The sequence below is a fragment of the Leptonychotes weddellii genome, chromosome 13 (genome assembly GCF_054177405.1).
Source record: "Leptonychotes weddellii isolate Sample4059 chromosome 13, ASM5417740v2, whole genome shotgun sequence".
Lineage (NCBI taxonomy): Eukaryota > Metazoa > Chordata > Mammalia > Carnivora > Phocidae > Leptonychotes > Leptonychotes weddellii.
The window spans coordinates 65,689,665-65,710,289 of NC_138381.1; the positions used below are offsets into that span (position 1 = coordinate 65,689,665).

A 20,625-nucleotide genomic window follows, 5' to 3' on the forward strand; every position below is an offset into this window, starting at 1 on the left:
GGGAAGTTTCTGGCAGGTGCCCAGACAGCTATATGGGATTCTCTTCCTTGCCATCTTTTGTGGCATTTCCATCCACAGCCCTCAGCAGAAACTGGCCACGGTGGGCACTCATTTTACTGTCTTGGGGAACCGTAGCTGAGGGTGGCCGTATGCAGTCCCGCAGTTTGTTAACCGTGAGGTGCCTTTTCTACCTTCTACAACCCAAGTATCATCTTGGCACGGAAATGAACCTGCAACAACTTCCTGTTATTTATGGGGCAACTTCCCAGTTCTCAGACCTCTCAGTGCAGCCCACAAGCTTGGATTTTGTCGCTTAAAATACTGATGGTTGATTTCTCGATCAGGGCACACAGCTGGACCACTTGGTCATTTGCTCAACTACAATTTTCTCCAGGACTTTCATACCCTCACTGAAAAAATAAGTATTTACCCACTGAATGCCAAGATGACAGAATCATGACTGATGTGTGTGGTGGGGGTGGGGGTGGGGGTGGAGAGAAGTAATGAGAAGACAGCAGGACTATAATGAAGGCAGGGCCGCCATTTGGGACCAGAGAGGCACCCAGTGGAGGTGAGGCTCGACTCATCTGGCAACGCACCCCCTCAGCTCCTACAGCCCCTCAGGGCCCCCAGGCACTGTGTGACCTCTTTACATTGTAATCTATTTGCATCGCCCAGACCAGTTGGCAGCAAAGGTACTTTATTTGTATCTGAAGTCCTAGCGCACGCAGCACCTGGCACCAGATGAGCTCCTTCTCTTTCCCTTTGCAACACTGATGACTGCTGGTCTCATTCAACCCAAAGCTTTCCCCACACCCCACCACCTGCCTCCTAGGCCTTTGTCTGAATCATCTCTCTCCAGCCCTGCTGCAAACCCACCGCTGTCATCCTTTCCAAAAATATCCATTTCATCTTTAAGACCAGTGTGAGAAAGCTTCTCCACTTAAAAAACAAAAAACTAATCACCCCGTGGTTTTGGTAACAGAAAAGACCTGGTTTTCCGCCCTCCTGAGTCAAGCATACTGCAGTGATTCACTTGCCTCCCAACCCCAGGCTCCCTGGGCAGTGGGATGGGCAGAGCTTTCTGGTCACCCGGTCACCCGAGCTGTGCCCTTCACCCAAACACGCCCCCCACCCCACACTAACTCGGGCCCTTAACATCTGTTTTACCTGGCTGCATTTCCGTACATACAGTAAAGCTACACTGAACTGCAGATTCTAGCAGCTTCTCCAAACTCCCCTTTCTCCACATTTCAGCCAACCTAACAAACTTAGCAGCCACCTTACCCTTGAGTACTTCTGAATCTGGAGCAGTATCTCCCTTGCACCTTTTCCAGAAACTTGCCATCGGGGAACAAAAGCTCACTCTGACTAGTGTCGCCTAGCAATCTCCTTCCACCTCTGTGATAGACTGAACTCCTGGGGGCCAGGAAGGAAAGCCGATAGGGGCACATCAGTGCTCTCGGCCTCACAGCTGGACACAGCCCACCAGGGAGGTGAGATCACCTCCACTTCAAATACAGCTCGCAGCTGGGACTGAGATTAAGCATATTAAAGTATATTGCTTCATATCATATTGGTTGAAAATCTATTTCCCAGCTTCCATGACCTTCACTTTTTTTGACATTTTAAAGTCTTAGGTAATTTGATTTTTATGGAGCCAATCTAGCTTTTCCTTTGTGATTTAAAAAGTTTCCCCCAGACTAAAGTCTAGATAGAAAAGGACTTTTTTTTCTTCTAAACTTTAAAATAAAATTTCTTTCCATTTAACTACTAACTCCATCAGGAACATACACTGGTGTCCCGCTGGGCGGCTCTAAGGAGTCCCTGCCCCCCAGAGCTACTTAATGTCACTGCACCACTTCCTTCCCCCACTGATTTAGGATGCTTGTTTCAATGTATCATTAATTCATCATTCAAACATTAATTTTAGTAACTTCTCTCTGGGAATAAGGACATTTATGGGAAATAGAAAATTCAGTAAAATCTAATTAGATAAAAATTACCCAGAGCCGGTACCTCCACATAGCAACAACAAAACTTGCATTCAACGAGTGAATATATATTGTATATATTCATATCCTTAAGAGGGCTTGTCATAAGCAATCTGTCCTGGGCTGGTTAATTAACCCTGCTAAACTAATTTTTCCTCTGCTAATTCCTGAATAGATCTCCCGCTGGTTTCTTTGGGGCAAAATTCCCAGAGGTGAAAACCCTGGGCCAAAAGGTAGGAACGCTGAAGACTTCAGATGTATCTTGTCCCACTGCCCTCCGGAAAAGCTGTGCCGATAAGCATACATCCCCTCCCGCCTTGCAGGAAAGGACTTTAACAAAGGGCACTGTCTAGCACTGCCTGTCTGAAGGAGGAAAAGGTGTATGTCCTTGGCCATGGCTCACGTTCGAGCCCCCTGCTGGCTTCAGGACATTCTAACGTGCTAGCAGAAAAAGAAGGGCCACTTACAGTTAACAGATTCTTAAGAGCCAACAAAAAGTTTTTCTGGACACAGAACACCAAGAACGACAAGGGAAGTAGCCTTTAAAAAAAAAAACGGAAGTCCTCCCTCAATGGGGCCTGGCTGGCCGTCTGGGGCTGACATGGTGACCTTTAGGTTTTCTGGCCTAGAAGGCAGGCCGCCGGAGTGAGAGAAAGCCGGTCGTCAGCACCTCCCACAGGCGCCTGCCCCCTGACCGTGGGCATCCTGGAGGGGCACAGACAGCATCAGCCCACCCTACTTCCTGCAGCCACGCACAGGCTGACCACAAACCCATCTGCCGTCCTCCTCACGGACTACAGCAACTTTAAGAGAATGTCCTTGAGGAGGGGGAGCTTTGTGCCAGTTATTCATTATGTTTACAAACCTTCGGAAAAACCAAATGGTGGGGGACTGTTTGCTACAATCACTGAAATGTCATGAGATACTATTTTGGTGTAAAAAAGGGAAGCTAAAAAGACCATGAAGTTCAAATGACCCTGAAAACCCTCTGTTGGAATAAAAATCACAGCTAAGCCGAGAGGGCTGCGCTTGTACTGAAGAAAACAATGCTTTCAAAGGCACGGTCAGGGACTCAGCTGGTCACACTGTCAGCCACGCACAGTAGCAAGAGCTCTCTGTGTGGCCAGGTGCGGGTATCCCTCTTCCCAACGACACGGGATTTGTATCCCTCCTTCAAAGCAGGGAAAGGGATGCCTCAAGATGAGATCTGCCCCAGATCCCACCCCTGGTAAAGGCTGGAGGCCCGCTGGAACCCGGCATGTAGCCCTTCCTCCGCTATACCCCGCCCGACCTCCCCTGTGCTGGAGTGCAGCGGCTCACCCCCACTTCCCCTGTACTCACCCTCAGAGAGGAACAGCCGCCTGGTGGGTTCCACTGAGTCAGAGAGGCTGTGGGCTGCCTCAAAGACAGCTGAGGTGTGAAATAAACACGGACACCGTTTTGTAATCAATGATTTTTTATCTTTGAAAATGGAAGCAAGTGTTTTGACAGAAGACTATGGCCGCTCTATAAGAGCCGATCTAGGAGTAATTCACTGGTTTTCCTCTGGGATAGCACGGCTTTAAAAAGAAAAAGAAGAAAAACAAAACAAAAAACGACACAACAGGAAGAATAATCCACAAAGCTTCAGGCGCCGACTTTGAGCCTGGCTGGGCATCCATTCATTAAATAAGTCATAAGCTACACACTAAGATCAGGGTAATTTCTCCTTGCTCTGTCTTCTCTTTGAACCACATTCCCTACGGTGTTCCACCACCATCAACAGTTTTGTTTACTTAATTTGATTTCAGAACCTTAAAACATTTCTCAATCTTAAAAATGAAGACCCTCAGCAGATTACGTTGATAAAGAAACATGTACAGGTTTGAATATAAGTCACTGTGATTGTTTTCCTTACATCTCACTATCCACTCCCAACACACACACACACACACACACACACACACACACACACACAAAACCACATCAAACATTCAGATGCCTGGAAGTTGTGTAGACAGTAATCCCAATACTGGGTAAAAACATGGTACCTTTCCTATGCGGACATTAGCCCCAGCTTGGTTGTGCACTCCAACCCACTGCCGCCACCCTCCACCTCCATCCGGGCTCCCTGTTGCAGATGCTCCTCGCCAGTCCTGTCCCACACAGGCAGGAACAGGCACGCGAGCCCCTGGGTGGGCCCACTGGCACTAGACGTTTCATGTTCAAACACAGACACTCACTCAGCCCTTCCCAGAGATTGCTTAAATCTTGCTCCTCAAGCATGCAAAATGAGAACATGGAAATGGGAGAGAAGTTCGAGCTAACCTAAGAATGGAACAGGTATTCAGAGCTCAGTCGCTGGCCCCTGCGTCTGGGGAGCCTCTGTGTGAGCTGGAGGGGCACGGCAGGCTGGTTTGTGTGGCGAGCACAAAGGGACGAGTTAGTACACATTAAAGCTACAGCAGAGGCCTGCGCTCCTGGTCTGGCATCATGCTAGACCGTTCTCCTCACCCTCAATATTCAATAGCACTCTCTGGCCTCCTCTTAGCTGAATGTGGGGAGGGCTGAAAGGCAGGGAGGACAGAAGGACTGGCTGGGGGAGCCCTGAGAGAGGCGGCTGCATCCATGAGACCGCGGGAAGGACAGGGGCTCCAGGGGCGCAGGGAGAACCACCCCTGCCTCCAGCACAACACAGGAACGGCATGGGATGTGCGCGAGAGCAGAGGATCACGTGGGGGCACGCACTCCCCTCCAGGTTCCCCAGGTCTTCGTCCCCTACTGTACTCAAGAGCTAGGCAAGCTGCTGAAATGGGCAAGAAGGAGCAATCCACAGTGGTTTCTGTGGCTTCTTGTCCCGGGAACCCTTGTCAAGTATTGACCGAAACCTGAAACATGATGTTTAAAGTGATCAATGCAATAGATTCTATGTGTATAACAAAACTGCAGAAACACATGCTAGTTTAGGTTAGATTATAATCATCTGAAGCACAGGATAACCAAGAAGTGAAATTCCATTCTGGTACAACCACCCAGTTTCTAGAAAAGAGAAAGGGAAGAAAGGAAACAATACAATAGGAGCTTTTTTGATCAGAAGACTCCATGAAAGGAGAGGGTGGTGATGCGAACCCACGTGATTTTTCAAGTCTTCCTTCTGTACAGTCATGAGGATGACTAGGTTTGTGCTGCAAACGAGCCAGCACCATGTGGCTACTGCTCTGATTGTTCTCAGATGAACGTGTATACAAAATAGTATCTTATCTTCATTTAGTTTATAAACATACACAGTGCTGTCCCTTTCAAATTAAGGAAAAAAAACCACACACACACACAAATACTGCAAAGTAGTAAAATACAAGGGGGGGGGAAAAAGCTACTTTTGGTTTTGGCAACATTAAAAAAAAAAGAAATATAAAAAGCAATGTGGCATTGGTCCCTATTCATAAAAAAAAGGTACTTGGGCATGACACTGAATCAGAATTGGTTGGTTTTCTAAAATTCAGAATATCTGGGATTTTAAAAGTAGCACTTTTGTCTTTTAAAAGTTCGACAAGTCACATAACACTTAAAACATCAAAAAAGCTTTCTGATAAAAAGCTCAGCTATTTTAAATCACATTTTGTTTCTGCAAATTTGAGAGACGAATTGAGTTCTTACTGGAATGTGGCCTATCGCTGGTTGACAAATGTGACACAGAATGTCTCCGAATGGCAGTGCCTCCCTTTCGCCCTCCCTGGGACCACGCCAACAACCAGCTACCAAGCACAAGTTCCTGCTCCCATTTTGGGGGTGGGGGGGGTGGACCTTCAGGCTGCGATCTTCGCCATCTGCTGTTCTAACTTGGAAATGCGCTCATCTTGATTGCAGATTGTGTCTTTTATAGATTTGATCTCTTTTAAAATCTCATCCAACTTGGCTTCGTTGTGCTAAGGAAACCAGAAAGGGGGGAGTGGAGAGGGAAGAGGTTACTAAAACACAATAAACGAAGCTTACCACAGTATAATCTAATTTTCTACTTTGGAAGTGGCAAGCCACAGACACCAAATTGGGCCTTCCGAGAAAAGTACTGCCTGCTGGTCAGTCCACCTGCTGCCCATAGCAGAACCAGGGTCCCGCAGCGCTACTCCCATTCCCCGTGCCTGTGCACTCACCTGGACTGACTCAGGACACAGTCAAACTGTGGGACAGGACCGATTCTTTCAGGCCTGCCTCACAGCCCAGCCACCCCACGCAATGCCATCAGGAGTAGCTTCTATGTGACCTGGGTCAGGGGTGAACTTCCAGAGGCTACAGAGCTCCCACCATCTCCCAGGGAGGATCCTTCTTAGAAGCTAACCCCTCCTGCCCTGCTTGCTAACTCTTCCAAAGAGGCCTTAGTCTGTCCCAGGTGGAGGCAATTCATTTGGAAACCCTACAGGCCACGGCGCCTCACGTGGCTTCCTCAATGACGGCCAAAGCACCAGCTCCTGCAGGTACCTTGGCTCTTCATTCCACTCACCTTCTCACTGACAACTCACTGCCCGTCCTCTGGCTCCCTGGGATCCTGCTCCACTCCCGCCAACTCCCCATGCCCTGTCCTCCCTAGTTAGACCCTGCTCTCTCAGCAGCAGCACCCCCGGGGGCCATGCAGGTGTCCAACATCAGGCTTTGGTTCCCACCACTCCAGTGAAACAGTTCTTGCCAAGAGGCCCAAGATCATCTTTGCTGCTAAGTCTCACTCACCACCAGATGCTTGTCTCTGGAACACTCAGCAACACCTGAACCCTCTTATCACTCTTTCCCCTTCCTGGGACCCTCTCTTTCCAGCACCTGTGGCCCCACACTCTCGTGTTTCATTTCTACCCCAGTGAGACATGACTGTAAACACTGGGGAGAAACAGTTAAGAAAACACCGAAGCAGGGGCGCCTGGTGGCTCAGTCGGTTAAGCGTCTGCCTTTGGCTCAGGTCATGATCCCAGAATCCTGGGATCGAGCCCCGCATCGGGCTCCTTGCTCAGCAAGGAGTCTGCTTCTCCCTCTCCCTCTGCCCCTGGCTTGTGCGCTCTCTCTTTTGCTCACTCTTTCTCTCAAAGATGATAACAGATTGACTTCTACCCCGGTCCTTACAAAAAAACACAGCTAAAGGAGACAAAAGTGGCCACAAGCTCACAAATGTCATGTGACCAAGAAGGTCCTTACAAATAGTACATGTTCTCATTCACTAAAAGCCCTGAGCCCGGGGTGCCTGGGTGGCTCAGTCAGTTAAGCGGCTGCCTTCAGCTCAGGTCATGATCCCAGGGTCCTGAAATCGAGCCCCACATCGGGCTCCCAGCTCAGTGGGGAGTCTGCTTCTTTCTCTGCCCCTGCCCGTGTTCTCTCTCATTAAAAAAAAAAAAAAAAATCTTAAAAAAAAAGGTAAATCAAAGCCCTGAGCCAGCCAAGCACACCCTCCACCTCCTGCAGGCCTTACCACACTGGCCATGTCTGGGGTTTTCTTAGGGACATTGATCAGGTCACACTTCTTATTTGCAGTGGGCTTGCTATCCAGAATGTTCTTCTTGACCACCTTGAGATCCCTGTTTTTGCCGGGAATGTATCCATGCTTTAAGGAGATGAGGACTGGCTCTGCATTCCTCCCCTCAAACCACTCCTCTGCCTCCAGCGCTGCTTCAGGCCCCGCTGTGTCAGGATACAGGTCATCTTGGAAAAGGTCGGACTACAAGAGACATTTTGGGAAAATCCTTAGTTAAAGAAGACAGACCTGGAATTTAAAAAATATTTTTAAACATGGATTGCCTAGGAAACTGGGCACTTACCTTCCTGGGAACAGTCATGATAATAGGCTCACACTTTCTCTCATGAAGTTTGAAGAATCTTCAAGGGGGAAATAAAGGCAAAGTTGTATTAAGTGAAAACAGGAGGCCAGGTAACAGGCTTCATGACTGACAACTAGTCTTCTACATTGCTGTATGAACACAAAATGCTTTGCCTATAACCTTAGCTGATCTACCCTGGGGAGCAGGTACAATTTGTGTTCCCATTTTCCAGGTGAGAAAAGAGAAGTTAAGAGTAACTATGCTAGGAAATGGTGGACTAGAAACAAGAACCAGGAGCAGAAGTTTATACTTCTGGGGATGGTCCAACTCCAGTCATCTGGGGGCTGACCAGCCATGGTGGAAACACCACCACCGATGATGATTCACTTCTGGAAAAGTGACCAAGTCAGCAGGCAGGAGAGAACAAACACCTAATATTAATAGCTTCTATGACTTGGATGCCAGGCCTTCTGCCAACTAGAGGTAGTTGAACGTCTGTCAGCATAAATAGGATTTTTAAAAAGGAAAAGAAAACAATCTTAAGATTAAAATGTTGGCATCCAAGCAAACCACATCATGTCTAACACTCAAGAAAAATTTGAAATTATCCAAAACGTGGCAAGAGTGGGAACCTCTGCAGCCAGCTTGGCGGTAAAACAGACTGCACCGGGACTGACAGCCAGCTCAAGGACTGCGTGTGGCGGCCTATTTAGCACAGTGCCCAGTGTCTAACGAATGCTCAAGAAACACTTCATACGTAGGAGGTATCCTGAAGGATTATGCTTGTAAGTCTCTTAAACTTTTAGATGACAGTAAAATAAAGGCTTTCCCAAATACTGGAGGCAATCTTAAGTTTGGATTCAGTCTATTTTGAACCACATTTTGATGAGATTGGTTTACACCATAATTTTGAATTATCTGTGACAGCTTTCCTTCACTGCTCCAGTTATAGAGAACTGAATGTATTTTAAAAAGAAACTTACAATAATTAACGTAAAAAGGGGCTTCTAAAAAATTATTTTTATTTTTAAAGATGTGTTCATTACTTGTGTGACCAGGACAGCATAGTTAGGCAGATGTCCATAGAAATGTAGTGTTGTGGGGCGCCTGGGTGGCTCAGTTGGTCAAGTGCCTGACTCTTGATTTTGGCTCAGATCATGATCTCAGGATCCTGAGATCAAGCTCCACGTCGGGCTCTGCGCTCAGCAGGGAGTCGGCTTGAGAGCTCTGTCTTTCCTTCTCTCTCTGCCCCTCCCCCTGCACGTGCGCTCTCTAAAATAAACAAAATAAATTTTTAAAAATTAAAAAAAAAAGAAAGAAATGTAGTGCTATACAAATGTGCGGTATGACTAAGCCTGATAGTGCTAGTCATTCTGTTGTTTAAAATGGTCAGTCATTGGGGTGCCTGGGTGGCTCAGTCGTTAAGCATCTGCCTTCGACTCAGGTCATGATCCCAGGGTTCTGGGACTGAGCCCCGCCATCGGGCTCCCTGCTCAGCGGGAAGCCTGCTTCTCTCTCTCCCACTCCCCTGCTTGTGTTCCCTCTCTCACTGTGTCTCTGTCAAGTAAATAAATAAAATCTTTAAAACAAACAAAAAAAATACATGACCAAACTGTTTAAAAAAAAAAAAGAAATGGTCAGTCATTCGTGAGTCTCATGAACTATCATTTGTTAACCAGGAGGACAAAAAAGCCTACCCTTTAGGAAGACCACTAGCATTATGCAATATAGAATTTTAATTCCACAGTAGTATAGAGAGGCAGGAATTATATAACACAGCTGAACCTCCTAAATCAAGCTAACCCAACACCCAGCTATTGGTCTTTGGCTTCTCTAACTTAGGATCCATGAGGTCTACAATCCAGTTTGGAACGTATTTGTCCCCCCACAGGGCAGAAAAACCATCTCTTCTTTCCATCCCAAGGGCAGGCCCTCCCTGCTTGCCTCCCAGGGAACACTGGCCACAGTCTCAGCCTGAAGACAAGAGATGAAGGCTTTGCTATTTAAGTTAAGTGTGCAATATGCCTCGGCTAACCCAGTGCACTGCAGGTTATGTAATGTGAAGAATAGGGAGGGACACAGTTCAATTAAATGATTTTGAAAGGTTCTTCACTGCTCTAAAACTCCATGTTCTGGGGCACGTGAGTAGTCTGCCTTTGGCTCAGCTCATGATCTCCGGGTCCTGGGGTCGAGCCCCATATCGGGCTCCCAGCTCAGCTGGGAGTCTGCTTCTCCTTTTCCCTCTGCCGCTCCCCACTGCTTGTGCTTTCTCGTCTCTCTCTCAAATGAATAAATAAAATCTTTTTAAAAAGTAAATAAAACTCCATGTTCCTAAGTGTGGGCAGGAAAGGAGACACCAATTCTACACCACAACAAAGGGCAGAGACTGGCTCCACGGCATGACTGGTAGATGTACTGTTCTTGTGCGGTGCGCAGGGCACAAACAATGTGAAGACTTCACCAGACCAATTCTTTACCTGGCAATCTCACATTTGTTAACATCAAGTCCCCTCTTGGGCATGTAGCCCATCCCTCTCTGAGGCTCCTTGCTGCTGAATGTGTTGAGGTAGTGGACGTACGGGGATTCATCTGTGATCTCAAAATAGCGAATACTGCTGTCACCCTACAAGAAATCAGAGACAAGTTTGCGTTGGATGTTACCTGAAGCATCTGGCTGAAGTGGGGTCTCTCTCCCCTCTAAGCCCAGCATTAACCGGGACTCCGCCTCAGTGGCCAACCTTTGCTTTCTCTTCAGAGGAAGAGGATACGATGGTTTCTCTTCCTGGCAAAGCCAGCCCTCACTTATCAGATGCTAGCCTGTCCTTTAAATGGTCTCCTCTGCCTCCTACTGAAGGCTCAAATTTTACTCCACTGAGCCTAGACACCAAGTCGGAGTCAGGGCAAAAATGTTAACACTTCTGGCCAAGCAACTGCAATTGCAATTCAACTTCAAAAAACAAACAAAAGTCTAGTAGGACTGCAGAGAAGGCAATGACTGATTCTCACTGGCAACAGAATGGTGGTGTTCACAGACCTGAGGGCACTAACACTGGACAATCAGATGATAATAAAAGTAAGATTTTTATAATTAAGAAACATTTAGAATAAATGTTCTTAACCATTAGTAATTCATTATTCTTAACTCATAGTAATTCTTAATTCATAATTAAGATACTTACTAAAACATGAGTATCCTTTAACTTTAGAAGGTAGTGCTATCTCGTAGCAGTGTGTCAAATTCCATGATAATTTTGCTTAGAAAGGTCAGATGTTTTTGGAGATCTGAAGCATATGCTAGTCTCTCCAAGTATAACTGTCACACAGTTATACCAACCTGAACAACGAAGGCAAGGCTGCCTGCTAGAAGCAATGTGTGTGTGTGTGTGTGTGTGTGTAAGATATAAATAACCAGGCAGTATTATGCCTTGTTTACAAGTCTCTCATTTTGCATGGTTTCCACTTGTTTCAATGGTGTAAATATCTAAAGCAATGGTAAAAAAGCTAAACACAGACTATCTGTTTCCTGCATACTCAAAATAACTTTCCACCTCGGGTTAATAATATCTGGGTAACCGCTCCTGTTATTTGTTTTGATGTACTCTATGGCGGTTGTGAACATCTGAAGTAAAATGACTTTCAAGGAAACAGACAAGATCCCAGTTTCTAAGCAACTGATCTATGACAACTATGAGAAGTGAAACATCTCTGGCTTTACCTAGCAAGGGGCTACCTAACAGGTTTGGGGGAAATATATCAACAGCTCCAGCTGCATTAATTCATTTATTTCAACTACAAAAATTCTAAGGAAAACAGAACCTACAAAAGAATATGGAACATTAAGGTTACTGTCCACTAAAATGAAATCATCCTCCTCCTCCTCCTCCTCAAGCTGGTAACCCTGTAATTAGAGAGATCATAAGGCAGGAAGGTAGGCTTTCTGATTTTAGTGTGGGGTCTTCCTGTAACAACTGTCACCTCCTGAAACTAGGCAGACCACGTACTTTCAAGCCCAGGGCCCTAATGCTGGAACTCCAGGAACAAGAAAAACACCCTGGAGAATCTCTGAGGCCTTCAAAAGCTCCTATCCACAAAGCTCATGGCATGTGGTGATAAGTACCTACATGCCAATATAGGGCTACCCGGTGGATTTCAGCATTAGATGTGGCTACCTCGTTACTCACTCGTCATACCATTACAGAGCAATCTAAAATCCTGGATCACATGGCACCAGAGGTGAAAGGAACATCAGTGTGTCCTCTTTTTTTCATTAGAGTGCCTGAGCAAAGATATCCCTGTCAGCATTTGCCCCAACACCAGATCCCCATCCCTGCTGCAGTCAGAAGTCCTGAACACAAAATGTTATTACCATACAAATGACAAACTCAAAGGGTCCAGTCTCCAGACCAAAAACACATTAAAATCACTGGTCCTTATTTAAGCTTAAGACATACACACAATAAGATAAATCAAAATATTAAAATGATGTAATGCATTGCCCATCTACTATATCTCTGAAGGATACTTTTCCTCTTACAAGATTAAATTTAATATGAAACATTAAAATGACTGTTTACCTTTCCACATAAGTAAATGATACTGGTGTCGGGGTCATAGAAGGGCAACAACACCCCATTGCTAGTGTCCATTTCATGAAGAGCAATTGGTTCCTGCATATTTTTCTGGGAAAAAAATACAAATATATATATATTTGTATACACACACATTTTTACAAGGTGAATCATTCTTTTATCCCTAATTATGCGAGCAATTTCCTAGAGTAATGAAAGGTTGAACAATGCACACATAATATTCATACATGTAAATACCAATTCATACACATAAATACCAATTTTCCAAACCAATGAAAACTGTCAATTTGACAACCTCATCAAGGTACACATCACTGTGATTCCAAGACAGACAAAGATGAGACAGACAGCCCTTCCCCTTTGTGATTTTTTTTTCTTTTTTAAAAAAACTTATTTATTTAAAGTAGGCTCCACGCCCAACTCACGGTTTGAACTCATGACCCTGAGATCAGGAGTCACACACTCTACTGAGCCAGGCAGGCACCCTATTTCCTTTTTCAAAAGAAATGTTTCTTATTGTAAATATACATTCTTTAAAGTTACAGAAAGACTATAAAAATCATCCCATATTCCATAATCCCACAGTCCAGTGGGTGGCAAAAACAATGACTGCTTTTGTCTACTTCCTTCCTTCCAACATACACACACACACACACACACAGATTGAGATCATACCGTATATTCAGTTTTGTTATTTTTTTCACTTATGCTATTCTCGACATTTTCCTAAGCATGACTATTTTGATTCAAACATTTGATCATATAAAAATAAAGTTCAGAACTTGTTTCCCAAGTTTCTAAACACTGGCTTCTTTGTGCATTCTTTTTAAAAAACGTAGTCAACACAGACTACTTGAGAGTATCAAGAATGCATTTTTGTAATACATTTAAGCAATAAGTCTCCAGTGAGGATCAGAACGTAACATCCAATTTAAGACCAGCAGGAGTTCAGAAAACTACACTAAGAATCCTATAATCCATTTACCCACCCAAAGACCTGCTCAGAAAAGAGAAAGCTTAAATGTAAGCCAGTGGAAAGGCTGGGAAGGGGCGTACCGGATTCCAGAGAGCCAGCTGCCGCTCACTCATGCGGCTGAAACCAGTGGTAAAGACATTCCCATCAGCCAGAAAGATGGCTCTCATAGGTCTTGCTCCTTCATGTGCTTTCTCCTTCTCCTGGGGGACCAAGAATCATAGGCATATTATATTCAAACTGCGGTAAAGGTGGGGTGGGGTGGGAGAGTGGGGGCTCATACCTGAATCCAATCCATGCCCCCCATGCCATTCAGATTACCAGGTGTGCACGTGTGTGTGTGTGTGTGTGTGTGTGTGTGTGGTGTGTCCTCCCAAAATGAGAAAACAAAGAGACTATGTAATTTGGCCAAGGTCCCTCAGCTAGTTAGCAAGCAAGAATGCCAGGAGTTGACTCAAAGCCTCACTCCTTCCACCATGCCCTGCTGCCAACCCAAGTCCATGCTCTGTAAAAATAAAAAACATGAAAGGACTCTGCCAGATGTCTGTTTCTCAAGAGGATATAACCTGAAGTTGGATATACCCTACGGTTTCTACCAAATTCATTGGACAGAAGGAAGTCTAGTTCAGTTAACCCCTTCCTTAATCTCATTTGTTCACTGAGAGTGCACTAGTGTGAGCCCTGAAGGTTCTAGTGGAGAAAGCCCTTTGCGCAGGGCTGGGCAAGTCCCCAGTGCTCAATAAGCACTAGTCATGACCGCCACCCAACTCTTAAGAAGTAAAACTGCCAAAAAACCAGCACATCCCAGAGAGACGCAAATGCAGGACCAGAGACCGGGGCTGATGCAAGACACTCTGGGATCCAGCACCTGCCGTTTCAACCCCAGCTCAAGTCCCAAATGCCCATCTTCTGTCACAATGGGTGACCTGGTGAGGCCTACTCTGAGTGGCAGAAACTAAGACATGGAACTGAAGAGACAACCTGTGGCATCTCTGTGAGGTACTCTGATGATGGCTGCAGGAAGGGGCAGGGATCAATCCTCAGCACTAAGCCAGGAATGCAGTTAATAGTTTAGGTTAGCTGATCTAGACTTGTAAGTTCTCAAGGACTCTAGTGAACTGATGAAAACTTCATTTCTTTGTGAAAAATGGTCCCCAAGTGAGAGATAAGACTCGTGTAAATGCTGGAATGCACAACTCTGAAGAGTGGCTGGGAGGCAGAAGCCTGTACAAGGCTCTTCGGATTCACGGTTCAGCGCCTGGCGTCTGCACACAACGAGCCTCCACTGACCAGGGGTAAGGCCTCTACAGCCTGCCTTTTAACAAGCAAAGTTCACTGAAGTGCTACCAAGATGGGGCATTTTGTCCTAAGCATACTTACAGCAACAATCTCTTGTTTCCTAGGATCGATTACTCTCACTTTCTTGTCTTTGGAAGCTGTACAGATCAGACTGCCATTCCGGTTCCAGCTTACGTTGTAAATCATGTCTGAATGCATATCATCCAAGTTTATAAGGGCTTCCCCTGTCCCCACATTCCAGATGATGATGGCATTGTCACAGCCTGAAAGCAAGCAAAGCCACGCCCCTCAGAGATGAGAAACACCTGCACAGCAACGCTTGAAAGCTAAAAATACAGTGAGGAGACATATGCACAGAAAGAAAGACGCTGATTGTAAGTGGCTCTATTTACTTGCTGGGAGTTAAAAACTCAAGTGACAAAGGAAAAAGACATCTGTATAAAAGAAATGTGTTAAAGGGAAAATATGGCTTGCTAAGTTTGGGTTCATATGAAACAAACAAAAAGCAATGACCAAAGAACTCTTAAGAAAATAAAATCTATTTTTTTGAGAATTAACTGGGACTGGTGGACCCCATGTGATCTTAATCTTCCCTTTTCTAGTAAAACCAACATCAGAATGAACAGTTTATGTCTTCTCCAGCAGAACTAAAAATAAAGTTTAAATAACTGTTTAGAACACTCAACAAAAATGTGGGACAGCAGGTTATTCAAATCAAAAATGCTGTAAAACATGGTCTTACATTAAAGCATGGTACATCAAGTAAGCGGAAGGGAAATGCATGTGTGCTCAGAGCAGATCTTTATCTTTAAAAGGGGAGAAAAATAGGTCAAGACTGGGCTGATCTGAGAAGCCCAAACTATAATCAAGTAGGCATGTGGATTCAGAAGCTGATCCCAGAAGAGGCCACAATGCTGATGGAGCCACACCCCTCTGCTCATTGACTCCAACTTCCTTCAAGCATGAGGCCCAAGGCCCCCTTATTTTATTTTATTTTTTTAAAGATTTATTTATTTTAGAGAGGGGGCGGGGAAGGGCAGAGGGGGAGAGAGAATCTCAAGCAAGCTCCCTGCTGAGCGTGGAGCCCGATGAGGAACTCAGTCCCAGGACCCTGAGATCATGACCTGAGCCGAAGGCAGACGCTCAACTGACTGAGCCACCCAGGTGCCCCACCTAAGACTACTTTAAAAAGCAGGTGCCATTTGTTGCTTCCAGGACATTAGTTCAAGGATGAAGCAAAATAAGGGATGGAGACCCTGAAGATAAATTCTTGCCAATAAGCCAATTTTGCAAGCACTTCAAAAAAACTTAGCCACTGATATCCAGACACCTAGGTTGTCTATGGGATGGAAACAGGAGACTGGGAAAAAAGCCTGCACAACAGTAAAGCTGCACCTGAATCCTGGGGTGAGACCTGACCCTCCCTCTGCCTTGTGCACCACAAGCAAACAGGTAACTTCAGCCACCATGGATGGATCACGTAGTCTGAAAATACACACAACACTGCCATCAACCATTCTCCTTGTTTGTAAAAGGCAGAATGGGGATCAGTCGGCTGATGATGCCCTATGCTGGACCTTGATGACAAGGGGCAGCAGGAAAATTTCCATGATGGAATTCCACCTCTGGAACTGTTTTCTCTCCTTATCAGACTGAGTAGAACATCAGAAGGGTTCCCAGGTTTAGTCACTTGTGATCTTAACTAAAAGAGAGAATTTTATATAGCATCTTTTTTGAAAAGTAGTCCTTGGTTTCAATAGGTACCTGGTGTTAAGTTTTTAAATTTACCTTATTACATCATAAACACCCTCTATTCCTAGTTAAAAACTCAACTGCCCCCTTCCTTTTTACTGGTGAGGAGAAAGATCTTTAAAATTCTACTACTAAGTTTAGTATTCCTTTTTTTATACATCAATTTTATTACGGTATAATTTACATACAATCCAATGCACCTATTTTAAGTATACATTTGCTAAATTTTGACAAATGTATATATTCATGTAGCCATCATCACAATCAAGATATAAAACATTTCCACCACCCCATGAAAGGCTCCCTTGTGACCTTTGTATTGCTTCTATAAAAGATAAAATCTCAAGCTGTAGGCAGAGGACAAGATTTCTGTAGGATAACACTTAGAAACCACTCAAGTGGCAAACCAAGAAGAACACTAAATCTTGGCTTGAGGGTTCACTGCAGTGCTGTTCAACAGTGTAAAAAAAAAAAACCCCAGGAAACCTCAATGTCCCGAAATAGGGGCCCGATTAAATAAATGAAGGTATCCAGACAGTGGACTATTAATGGTGGTGTTAAAAATATCACAGGAATGGGGCACCTGGGTGGCTCAGTAGGTTAAGCATCTGCCTTCAGCTCAGGTCATGATGCCGGGGTTCCGGGGTCGAGCCCCGCATCAGACTCCCTGCTCAGTGGGGAGTCTGTTTCTTCCTCTGCCCCTCACCCTGCTCTCGTGCTCTCTCACTCTCTCTCAAATAAATAAAATCTTAAAAAAAATAAATAACAGGAATAACATTCAATGGCACACGGACAGGACCATAGTGCACCACTAAGCACAGAGAGCAGAAAGCAGGTCACATGTAAAGTTTCTGAACCTATCTTTGTGGGTAAAATCATTTATGTATGTGCACAAAAGTTCTTCCGGAAAGAAACATCAATGATGATATTCCTTCTGAGTAGGTGGTAGGATTACAAATGATTTTATTTTCCCCTTTTGTTTATATATTTTTTCTATAACATACATGTACTACTTATATAAGGAGAAAAATCAAAGTATCTTTTTCAAGGAAGGAGATTTGCCTAACAGGATCACCCCAAAGCTGGCAACAACATTCAGAGCGGGCACCCAGGGCTCCTACCAGGGATCCTCCTGCTATCTCAGGAATAACTGAAACTGTGGTCCAGGAAGGGCCCCAGCAGGAGCCATGAGTCTGTTGGGATTCTAGGTAAGAACGTATCTGTTCCTTTCTCTAGGCAACAAGTCTTGAGTCAGACTGCCAAAGTGGCCTTCACACATAGCCATGTGCCTGTGGGCACGGGGGCTGGGGACCCACCGTATCCCGGCCCCTCACTGTCAGTTCCCGGTGAGCTGCTTCAGATGCGCCCTGCACACATGGAAACACACTGGCTACCGTGCCCTCCCCCAGTGCTGAGCTCCCACCTGCGCTAAGAAGTACATTGCGGGTAGTCGGATGCCAGACCACGATGCCGACTCTCTTTGAGTGGCCTTCTAAAATCACCACCGGTTCGGTCAGGGAGAGGGTAAGTCCATTTTCTGGGATCTGCCACACCTGTTGGGAAAGGAAGCAAGAGGGACCATATGAGGGGTGACCTTTCATTGTCACATTTCCTGTGACCATCCAGTTTGCTGACTTGCTCTGTATAAACAGAACACACACTGGCTTTTGGATGAAAGGCAGAATACTGTATGACTCTAAGCAGGTTTTTTAAAAATGGAGTAGGCTATTAAAGATCAGAACATCCATCAGGACTATAAAATGTTGCCTCTCCACTTTTACTTAATAGTTGAGATTTTATTTTAAAATTCCCTGTTAAGTTCAAAATCTCCAGTTAGAAGTGTGCCAAAAAAAAAAAAAAATTCAAAGAATAGGAAACACCTGAAACACCCGTGAGACGCAGCACTGGGGTGACAGGCCCCAGCTGAGCCCAGGGTTCTGGAGGGGAGAGCAAACGCCACACACCAGGGCTCCTGCGGGATGGTGCCATTTTTAAAACATCATGTTTTCTGTGATTTTACATTTGGAAAATAAAAATATACATAATAGGTCTGTAACATCTAGCATAGAAAAATCTTAAAAAGAAAAAAAAGATAAATCAGGCCTCATCAAAATTAAAAACTTTGCCTTTCAAAGAACACAATCAAGATGGTGAAAAAGAATATGTAAAGAACTCCTAACAAATCAATAATAAAAGGAATAACCCAATTTTAAAAGTGGGCAAGGAATTTAAGTAGAACACTTCTTCAAGAAAGATATATAGTTTTCAAAGGCACATGAAAACATGCTCAATATTATTAGTCATTAGGGAAACGCAAATCTAAACCACAATAAAACATCAGTTCATACCCACTGGGAGGCTATAACCAAAAGACAGATAGTGAGTGCTGGTGAAGATGGGGGGGCAATCAGAGCCCCCTACACCACTGGTGGGAATGTAAAATGGTGCAGCCACTTTGGAAAAGTCTGGCAGTTCTCAAATGATTTAACACAGAGTTACTATATGGCCCAGCAACATCACTCCGAAGGTAACCCAAGAGAAATGAAAATATATGTCCACACAAAAACTTGTACATGAATGTTCATAGCAGCATTATTCATAAATGCCAAAATGTGGAAACAACCCAAATGTCCAGCAACTGAGAAACGGATAAACAAAATGTGATATATGTGTACAAGGGAATATTTGTCCACAAAAAGAAATTAAGTACTGATTCATGCTAAAACATGGATGAAGCTTGAAATATTATGCTAAGTAAAAAAAGCTAGTTCCAAAAGACCACATATTGCAGGATTCTGTGTATATGAAATGTCCAGAATAGAAAAATACATAGAGACAGAAAGTAGATTAGCGGTTGCTTAGTGCTGGGGACTCGGGGGCAGTGACAGCTAATGAATACATGGTTTCTTTTTGGGGTTAATGAAATGAGCTAAAATTGTCTCTGGTGGTAGTTTTATGTATCTGTGAATAAATTAAGACCATTAAATTGTATACTTTAAATGGGTGAACTGCATGTGAATTACAGCTCAATGAAGCGGTTTTAAAAAGTCCTCTTGACTGGTGAATACACACAGAAGATTCATCATATCTTAACTGGGGACATGCCTGGGTGGCAGAGGGGGACGGGGATGGGAAAAGCATTAGACGGAAGGGACAAGAGACTTTGACAGTGGAAGACCTGAGTTTTAACAGGTTAAGAGACACCCTCTAAGAAGAAAGAACTGAGTCCCCACTAAGCTGAGTAGCACGAAAACCCTGTAGAAAACCAGACATTAAGTACTATTTCAGTTTGTGAAAACGCTCAAGTTTAAAATAATTATCTTCTTACATACGGAGATTAAAACACATTAATGAGTTAATATATTTTAAATACACAAATATTTAAAATATATTAAACAATTCAAATGTATTAATATATTAAAATAAGTAAATTTACCACCAAAAAAGATTTTAAGGAACTAGTTCATGAAAAATTTAGAACTTGCCAGTGAAAAATCATGCTCAACAGTGGAACAAGTGAGAAACAGAATTTTCCTTTGTTGGGGATTTTTAAGGAGAAGACAAACAACTGTCTGTTTTCAACTGCTTAGTGGAAGGCAGAGATCTGGATTAGATGAGTGTTTAAGGTTCAGCTCAGTTCTGTTGTCCTGCAAAAAATTAGAAGAAAAAGTTTGCCATCCTGAAGAATGGGAAAAAGTCAAGAATTCAGTGATCATTCATTCTGCACAGGCTAACTTTAACCCTGGTTATAGTATATATAACCCTATAACCTCTTACTAAATTCTGCCCAGGCTAATTATAACCCCTTACGCCAATCATGGCCAAACAAACGTGACTTCTGAGGGCCCAAGCTTAGGATGTCACCTGATTTCCCCTGAACCCTCATCACTGAGCAAATTTTAAACAATGCAGTCGTGAACAAGCATAGACGGCACAAGAAAACCTACCTTGCCTCTCTTCACCAAACAGACTCTGACCCGTGCCTCTCTTCCCTGGGGGTGTGGCTATCTGCTTACCACCCCCAGCATTACTGGTTTGCTTTCATCCGGATACACACTATTTTTAGTGAAGGGTTTCTGATTAGTCAAACAGCTCCAAATTGAACTTAACTATCTGAATGTAGAGCAGGGCTGGGTTTTTTTTTTTTAACAGAAGGAACGGAAAACTGACTGGATCAAAGCCTAAAGTCACTGAGAAACAATTATGAAATGGGACTTCAGTGACTCAACAGGAAATGCATTTTC

At 44.3% G+C, this 20,625-nt stretch overlaps 1 protein-coding gene across 2 annotated transcripts; it reads right to left on the reverse strand.

Annotated features, from left to right (window-relative positions):
- Positions 1–3,432: 3,432 nt before the first annotated feature.
- On the reverse strand, positions 3,433–20,342 carry CORO1C (coronin 1C). Of its 2 annotated transcripts, none has more exons than XM_081801984.1 (9): positions 20,329–20,342; positions 17,805–17,934; positions 14,711–14,892; positions 13,414–13,533; positions 12,343–12,447; positions 10,246–10,391; positions 7,769–7,826; positions 7,423–7,668; positions 3,433–5,899 (listed from the first exon to the last, which is right to left on the reverse strand). In XM_081801984.1, exons 3-9 carry the CDS (start codon positions 14,825–14,827, stop codon positions 5,780–5,782), a joined length of 912 nt encoding a protein of 303 aa, XP_081658110.1. In that variant the 5' UTR covers positions 14,828–14,892; positions 17,805–17,934; positions 20,329–20,342; the 3' UTR covers positions 3,433–5,779. The 2 variants fall into 2 exon arrangements, with proteins under 2 accessions (XP_081658110.1, XP_030883844.1); XM_031027984.2 differs by lacking the exon at positions 20,329–20,342 and adding an exon at positions 19,867–20,108.
- Positions 20,343–20,625: the final 283 nt, after the last annotated feature.